At 41.6% G+C, this 9,241-nt stretch overlaps 1 protein-coding gene across 2 annotated transcripts; it reads right to left on the bottom strand.

Annotated features, from left to right (window-relative positions):
- Positions 1-85: 85 nt before the first annotated feature.
- Positions 86-8,805, bottom strand: ston1 (stonin 1). Of its 2 annotated transcripts, none has more exons than XM_071480946.1 (4): positions 8,583-8,805; positions 2,193-4,130; positions 1,859-2,061; positions 86-1,735 (listed from the first exon to the last, which is right to left on the bottom strand). In XM_071480946.1, the coding sequence occupies exons 2-4, from the start codon at positions 4,045-4,047 to the stop codon at positions 1,670-1,672; spliced, it is 2,124 nt and encodes a 707-aa protein (XP_071337047.1). In that variant the 5' UTR covers positions 4,048-4,130; positions 8,583-8,805; the 3' UTR covers positions 86-1,669. The 2 variants fall into 2 exon arrangements, with proteins under 2 accessions (XP_071337047.1, XP_071337046.1); XM_071480945.1 differs by lacking the exon at positions 8,583-8,805 and adding an exon at positions 8,179-8,509.
- Between the last annotated feature and the right edge of the window lie 436 nt (positions 8,806-9,241).

Raw genomic sequence — 9,241 nt, forward strand, 5'->3', positions numbered from 1 at the left:
AATCTAAAGTTTTAGTGGAGAGAGTACGAGAGAGAATGACGCTTTATTTCAGTCTGAAGAACATCTGTGAAGAAGAACCAGTCACTCAGGTTTAATTCAGTTTTTACTCTTGATGTACATAATATCCAGCTTAAGCCAGGTACCTCATACACACGAGTCATCACTGAAGGCCTTGTTGTTCACTACAAAGCTTCGCCACTTTTTTTTTTTTTTCCCCATTCAACCTATTCACAACCCAGAGGCAGAAAGATCACATAATAAAGATTTGATTTGTTTAAATAACATTACAGTCCTCCAGAATACAACCTTGGTATAAAGTCAAAGGTCGGCTCGAGGTAAGCAACAAAAGTAATGAGTTGTATTAATGTGAAAAACAGAAAATTAATTTCTCACCTTACATCTTAAAATTAACACGCTATGTTGCATAGTCATTCTTTGCACAGAAAAGTTTGTGTATAGCTGTTACTATACTACAACTTTTCCAAAAACCTCTCCAAAGATGGGCCATACTGTATTAGTTTGCAGTCAGTCATATTACTGTGTGGTTAGTTATTCACTGCCACTGCTGCTTCACTCTGTAAGTGAACTGTGTCTGTATTTGGCAGAAAGCAAGACAGTTACTGTTCAAAATATTAAACTATTTTGTGGCTTTCAGGACAATGCACTTGTAATTTGGTAGTGGTTTGCCTCACGTTGCCATGATGACTCACAACATCAATGTGTTTCACCTCTGAGAACTGGCTGCTAATTGGCATTTTAACCTGAGCCAGTTTAACCAAATGAGCCTAATAACTTCTTTGGTCTTATTTCTATATTATTTGTAATGTCTGGTTTTATTTATTTTTGTAAAACACTTTGTGCATTGTTAAGAAAATGATTGTTTATTATTGTATATTATTTATTAACTGAGATTAAGCCACTTCAGACAAATGCTGCTCTGTGGGACTCAGGGCCATGTGACCCACATTTGAATCAATCTTTTTGTGCAACTATAATCACATTACTAGTCCTTTTCCGCAAGGTGTTCACACTGTTTTGTCTGACATTTACTGATACACAGGTTTACCTATGTACTGAGAGAATATATTATTCAAAAACTGTAATGCCACTGCCAAATAACATATAGCTTAAATGTGGAGGAGCCATAACCTACATGAATCATGTTTGGAAGTTTGTGAAGTTTAAACATCACTGCGCAACAACAGGGCCTTGTGCTAAACATCTACTGATAATTAGCTTTCCTCAAACACAGTGAATGTTGCTCATTACTTAAGCTGTTTATCTCATGCAGCCTGTTTGGCGTACATTTATTAAGGCTGCCAATCATTCTGGAGGGCAGTGCAGATGATGCAAATGCAAGCTTATATACAGTACTCATATAAACTGGAATCTTACAATTAATAAATCTATTAAATGTAAAGTGCTAGGCAAGAAGACCATGTTAATTTTTTTTTTGATTAGGTCTAGAATAATTCAGTCTCAGTTAAAGGATACAAAATCGGTTACCAGGCTATGTGTTATTAGATGAATTTGACACCAGATATAAGCAGAAAAGTCCCTCATCCCCTTGTTTTTGTTCATTTTCTCTCATCCCTTTCCTCTACTAAGAAGATTTTGGCAAATGTTGTGGACCAAAGGGATAACATCCCCATCAGAGCCTCTTCGATCATCACTGTGTCATACAGCCAGACTGCCTCTCTGACTCTGTTTCAATCCATTTCTTCTCCACTTCCACCTAAAAGAAAAAAAAACACGACATCAGGTTCAGTACAATAATAGATGAAGGTGTTTTCTCCATCACATTTTAAGCTGATGCATGTATTGAGTGAGATATTAATACACTGATGAAACATCTTACCTGACAATGATAGCGCGTCCAGCTGGTCAAATGTTTCTGCGGCTGGATGTCGTTCGTGGTGCCCAGTGACTTCACCCTCGTCTGTGACACAACTGCACCCATTATTTCACACTCCATCGTGACAAAAGGGTACCAGTCGTTTGGGATCTCCTGATCAGATCCCAGCTCTAGCTTGCAGGAAAATGAATGGGGATGATCCACTGCTGCAAAGGAGAAAACAAAGGTCACTTGTAGTTAGAGTGTTACTCCACTGAGTGGCAAACAAACTGTACACATGCACAAGAAGCTGATGGGAACATGATATGTAAAGTTTAATCGCTCAGAAATCTAATACCTGTATTTTTTGCTGGCAGTCTGTCGATCCTCCACACGACGGCTGAATATACATTCTCATATTTGACGGTGCCAATTGACACCTGCATGACAGGCTGTGAATCTCCATTGTTGACGGAGCCCAAGCAGGCATTTCTGTTCATACGGGCCTTCAGCGACCTCTGTCGCAGCAAGGCCACTGTCTGTGTCACTTTGACCCAGTCGCCTGGCACCGGCACACGGATCACTACATTCTCACACAGTGGGTGCCTGTCAGACCCTCCCACGGAGGAAAGGAAGGTGGCTGACATGTTAAGAAAGGCCTGGAGCTCCACATAGGCACCTTGAACTGTGACCACAGCTTTGATTGAGAAAGGAATTTCTGTGCAACCCAAACTTGTCGTCTTGTACCGCATCAGCTCCACCCTGCAGGCGTCAGGAGGTGAGAACTTAATTAGCCGGGACCTCTGAAATTCCATCTCATTCACACATTTGTGAAAATGGCAGTCAGCAATCTCCATCCAGAGCTCACTGTCCTCCTCAGACCCGTAGCTGGAGTCAAAGCGCAGCAGCCCGAGATCATTAAGAGCGAGAAAACAATCCCCTAGTCCGTTCAGGAAAGCCAGACAGTGAATCTGGGTGAAAGCTGTCCGCTCAATGACTCCTCCAGATTTATCCAGTTGTACCCAGATATGATCAGTGATCTGCAGCGACAGCTCCTGCTCCTCATAGTGTCGCCTCTGCTGATGGGGCATACGCAGTTTCAAGATTTCCTCTTCCATGGAGACTACCAGGTCCTCCATGTCGTCATGCACTGTGGAGCCAAACTTGAGCAGCTGCTCTACCTCCGCCTCATGACTAACCTCCAACTTTGGGTGGTAGCGTTTCTTTTCGGTGTAGGAGAAATGCTCCACCTTAAGCGTGAGGACCTTGCGGGGTTCTCCGTAGCTTTCCAGTTTAAGATCCGAGAGCCTGCACTGAGGGAGAAGCTGGAACTCCTTGAACGGCTTCTCCAGCCCTTTCTCGTAGTACATCTGCAGCACACCTCCCGACAACAAGCGGAGATAGATCGGCCCCCACTGTCGAGAGGACATGCGGTTCTTTTTTTCAGGTATCCTGAGCATGACAGGCCAGCCGTCTCTCTTCTGGCTACGAAACAGACCCCGAGGAACGAACTGCGATGAACCTTCACTTAACACCTCATTTTTGCAACTTGGCTGCCTCTCGCCATCCTTTTCTGTCTCCGCTTCGGGGTCCGTTTCTGTTCCTAGGCTTTCCAGTCTGTGGCAAACATAGGAGAAGGAGCTCTGGAGTTGGTCACGTGGAGGCTCGCTGCCATCTTTGGTCCGAATAAAAAAACGTGGTAGGGTATTGTCACATTCTGAGTCTGAGGAGGAGCTGCCCACATCAGCGCTGTATCTAGATCCATCCCAGAAAGGGTTATAGTGTCCTGAGTTCCCCTTGAAAGCAGGGAAAGGGCTTGGTCCTTCTGAGGTTTGATTCAGGGCCTCTGGCGCAGGAGAGGGAGCAGAGGAGGTTGACGTGCTGGACAAACTCCGGAAGAAGTCGTTCTTTTCCCATGTGTTGGAGTGAAATGGGGATGCGCTGCTTGGAACCCCACTCACGGGAGTGCAAAAGGGCGTGTTACATGGTACACAGGAACTTCCACCAGGACTTGAGTGGCTTTGAGGGGATTCCAAGGAACGACTGAAGCTCCAGGAAGTGTCTCTGATTGGAGGAAGCACTAATTTCAGACCATTGGGACGCGGTACCGATGCTTTGATAAGCCCTGGTGACTGTAGGGGCTTCTGAGGTGATGAGAGGGGTGTGTTGTCGTCTTCAAATGTGACCCAGTTTGAATGATTGGTAGAGCACATGGCTGCAGATGACTGTGTCCATCCAAAAAAACAGTTCCTCCTTGGTTGGATTAATTTTTCCCCCCACTTCAAGACCTTCTCCTCTGCAAGAGAACACATTAGAAAAATTACATATCAATGAACTAACTAAAGATATTCCAGAGGTGACACATTTTGAACAGATCAGCTCTAAATCTGAAAGCACGAACAAGTCAACTTATCCTCGGGGATATAAATAAAACATATTTCCTTAACATCTTCCATGAAAGCTTAATGAAAGACTAACCTTGACAACCTGGAACAAGTTCATATCTGTTAACGCCAGAACAAACTGAGGTTCATTTGATGTAAAAGGTGAAGTAAGGATACTGCAATTCAGAGACACAGCGGGAGACTTTGGCTCTTCTGTTAATTTTTCATATGAGCATTTACTAGCTGACTGTCTTCCAAGTACACGATCAGAACAGTGTGAACAATCTTTAATAGAGTGTGATCATCTTTTAGCTATAAAAAAAGAAATACACCTATGGTGATACAGCGCTTCCAGGAATTCTTAAATTATCACATTTTGAATTTGGAGCAGTTCTTTAATACGGTAAATTGTTCTCTGAGGTTGAAGCGAGGACTCTCGCTCTTGATATATTGATAGATGGGCGAGGCGATTAAAACAGTAGAGAGATGCAACACAAAATCTATTCTTCTATTCAAATTTTGGAAAACAAAGATTAGTTTTAAGGACAGCTCTCTAGAGGACTGCTAATCCAAACTATATCTATATGACAGTTAAAAAATCTTTTGTGTCCATTAAGTCTGACAAATTGACACGAGGGTTTTCCCAGGATAGTGATGACAGTTTTTTAGAAACTTCTACTGGAGCAGAAGAGTATTTTTTTTAAAAAGCAGGAGGGATAAAGAAAGAAGTCTCAGGGAGAAGGAAATGTTACTGTTTTCAAATGGAGTTACAGTTGAGAAGTTTTGGACGTTCAAAGGTTTTGTAATGCAAATTGATGAGGAAAAGTGTGGTATTTTAGACATACTGAGCTTTGAAATGAGCATAGTCTAAATATTTCATAGCAAGTCTGCTCTAAAATGAGTGTGAGAGAAGTTAACCATGGCGGCAAAGATCCTGCCTCATTAAGCAGCATGAAGTCAGCTGTGAGGAGCAGGTATAATGTGGCGCAGCAGCCGGTGCTGCATGAAGCTTCAGAGGGGAACAAGGCTGGTTTAATGGCTAAAGCACCTCTGGAAAATGAATGTTTCATCCTGTCCCGTATTAGATCAACAGAACATATTTCAACATAGGTATTAAGAGTTGGTTGGGAATATTACTAAACACTAATGGTATTTAGGGCTGAAAGATATGCAAAAAAAATTATATAGTGTTTATTTTTGGCAGATATTGCAATTGCGATACCAGTCATGACTGCAATTTCTCTGAAAAAAAAAAAAAAATCATGATAATGTGATATGATTTAGGGGGCCGAGGCATCTCTGTAGCACTACAATGCTTTATTTATGGTGTATGCTGCTCCTGCAATTTTGATATTGCACTTGTCCATATTGGGATTTGGATAATATTTTGATTAACTGTTCAGCCCTTAAGATATTCAGGCTAATTTTCCATTGGGCAAAGAGTAAACATGTTATAATCTTTATGCAATCTCAAAGTCAACTTTCCTGCTACTCAATCACAACCTCTCTTTTGAAGTGATGGCTCTTCTGTTCTCACCAACATCCGGCTCTGAGGCCACAGAGAAGCCACTTTCAAAATGCTGAAGCCTCATGTCCCCATAAAAATCTTGAAAAACATAATTGAAAGCAGAAAGCCTCAATTACAGCCTCGCTCCTCCCTTCAAGATCACAGCCACGACTTGCATGAAGGAGACATCCAGTGGCAAGTTCCTCTAAGCTATAAATAAACAGGGAAGTGGGGGCTCTGATTCAGTGGTGGATTGACAAGTCTTCAGTCAAACACTGGAGAACATCTTTCTAATGAGAGGATGTTTGCAGGGGCACACACACATTTCCTCAAGTTCATCCCTCCTCTCCGACTTTTAGAGGCTTTGGTTCAAAGGGACGGGCGCGGAGAGAGATGAGTTCTCCACAGGGGTTACTGACAGTCTTTCAGACTCATTTCCAGTCTGTCATCTCTCCCCGGGTTCTGTAGCAGGCAGTACAGAAACGAGACGCTGCTAAATCTACAGAGGACAAAAGAATACATTCCACACATTCCTCGGGGACAAGCAGCTTTGCACACAGGAAATACCAGCCTGCTATATCCGTGTGAACTGACAACAAATATTATCTTAATGTCATTTTATCACATTTCAAAAACACACCAGAGTTACAGGTCATACACCCTGCTTCATCTGGTTATTTATCACTGTCAAACTCGACAGAGACGGAGCCTGGGAATTAGGATGTTTTTTGTTTGTTTTTTTTCAGTATTTAGATACTTTATAAACAATAAGTCTGAAGAATTTATTTTTAACCTTATTTTTCATCTTTATTATCATTGCAAGAATTTGAAACTTCCTCTTTAAAATACTGTAGAAGTTTGTTCCTGGTTTCACTGCAGGTCTACAACCGAGACAAAGAGTAGGCTCATCCCATGCAGCATCTCAGGTTTATCATCACTGATTATTACTATACTTAGACTAATTACTACACTTGATAAGCCTGGGGTAGGAAAAATAACATACACACCTCATGGACAAAGTCTAAAGGGTGAAAGCATAATTATTGGGTCAAACTGCGTCATAATGTGGTGCCAAGTAGCAGCATTTGTCGGCTTTAAAAGAGGCCAGTCAGCACTTTGATATGCCACCCCTGAAAAACTGTACTGTGGATTAGTCTAGTTGGATATCACGAGAACTTATTACAAACATAGAGAAACTGCAATCCACAAAGAGGAACAGCGATCAGGAGCTGAAACTATCTTGTCAGGATATGAGAAAACAAATGCAAATACTTTGCAAAACTTTGACCAATTACTGGACCACTACTACTATTTTTGTCATTTACTCACAAATGATGACTGAGAGAAAACTATTGTGGTTTAAGAATAAAACGGCTGAATTTAAAAAAAAAAAAAAAAAAAAAAAGTGGGGTTGAACTTTAACTCGGAGACAGATGCTTCCTGGTGAAGCGAGATAAGTTTCTGTAGGATTCTCTGGATATTTCCTGTAATCTCACACACTGGGAAGTAGATTATTTATATACTTCTCTAAGGGAAACAAACAAAATAAGACACTTTGCCAGTTAATTTGTCTGGAGAGTACTCCTGTTGTGGCCACGATGACTGTGTAATCTAGCGCAGAGCTGAAAACGGGATGACCCATTTCCAGTGGCACTGCCTGCAAACTGAGCTCTGCTGTCCTGTCAAACAAAGCAGAGGAGGTGCCGCTCCTGTTTTGTTTTGTCTCCTCACACCTTGAACAAACTGAATGAATCAATTCTGTTAGTTATATGCTGTTATTACAGGGCTCACTGCATTTATTGTGGAGATCTGTTCCACTTCAGAAAAGCAAGACTGGAGAGAAAAAAAAAAAATAATAATAATAATAAAACATCAGCAGGAATGAATGGAGGATGTTTCTGTCAGTCACTTCACTTTTCCACTGGTGCACTGCAGTTTTCTGAGGTAGTGGTGATTCATCTTTATCTCATTTCGTAAGAATTATTCGTAAGATTAAACCTTCTTATATATTTTATTATACTCTTTAAAGAGACTAACTTTTGAGACAAGTACTAACACACAAGTTGAAAAGCACCCATTTACTCTATGTGCTAGCTTTTGGCTGCTAAAAGTTAATGTTAGCAAAGTTTAGCTACATATTGCTCATCTGCAGACATGACTGAGTCAGTTTGCTGACTCTCCTCTACTCTTTTAACTATTCTTGCATTAGACAGAAGTTACAATTAACCCATAATTGTCATTTGAACACTATTCAACAAATATTACATTTTGAAATCAATTTAAAAACCTGACTAAAAAGTGTTGCTTCACCCTGATAAATAATGAAAAAGGACGCATTTGCATGTTTTGAACAGGCGGAACACAAATATGTCTAAATGAGCGGAGGTATTCGCAGTGAAATCCATCCACATGTGCAAATAAAGAGCCTCCCTCTTTATTCAAACACGATTCACTGTTGCTCCATTGTAACAGCGCATTCTTGCAGCATGGGGTCACAAACACACAAGGTGCCGGTAAAAAACACTTTTTTTTCCGCTCATGGCAGCTGGAAGACAACAGTACCAGCGTGCTGTCAGCCGCAACAGAGCCAGAGCCAGGCCCGCGTCCCGGACACGGAGGCCCGCTGCTCGGATCACTCCTCCGCCTTTGTTTTGATGTGGAGTGAAGTTGTTGCTCTGCTCTCGTTTTCGTCGTACTCCACTTTGCGCACGTTTCAGGGAGCACAACATGCGCCATTCAGACACAACTGAGCCACGGCTGACAACAGACTTGAGTCAACATTGAACAAAAACACTTCTTTAGACGGTCCCTGAACTCAGCTGCTCACTTAACGCAGCTAAGAGAAAGAAATGCTCACCAACTCGCCGCGGTCGCTCGCTTATTCAGGTCATGGCTTCTGTTTGATGGACGCGTCTGAACTCTGATGTCGACCGGTTTTGCTCAAAATGGCAGAGTGTAAATCCTGGGAGTTTTACCAGCGACTCCCCTCCCGAGTTCAGGCAGACTGTCCTCCGACGGGACACTGCAGGAATGAACACAGCGGTGCTGCGTTCACGAAGCATGGGAAATGTGTCGACCGTGAGGAGGGCGCGCAGATCATTAGAAGTAAGAGTAAACAGACAACAAACACACACCTCTGGGATTAAATAATTAAGATAATAGGCCTGTTTTTTTTACATCCCCATGGTTGGAAATAAACAAAGCACACACGCTTTGACTTAATAAGCCCGTGTTTTCAAAATTGAATGCTATTGTGTTTAATTTATTCAATTTCAGAGTTAAGGTTTTGTAAGCCATTTATCAAAAAACTATAAACATTACATACAACACAAACTCATGAAGAATAAAAGGAGTTGTACAGGAACCAATAGTTTGTCCCTTCATTGTGTTGACTTTAGCTATTTGTACGAAACTATTTCAAACTTTGTCATTAACTTGAGAAGTGTATAACAATATACCATTAATTTTGATAGGCCACTATTCCACCACCCTGTATGTCATGCACATGTACATATA

Source organism: Trachinotus anak, unplaced genomic scaffold (assembly GCF_046630095.1).
Source record: "Trachinotus anak isolate AG129_WGS33_773 ecotype Australia unplaced genomic scaffold, CSIRO_AGI_Tana_v1 ptg000007l, whole genome shotgun sequence".
NCBI lineage: Eukaryota > Metazoa > Chordata > Actinopteri > Carangiformes > Carangidae > Trachinotus > Trachinotus anak.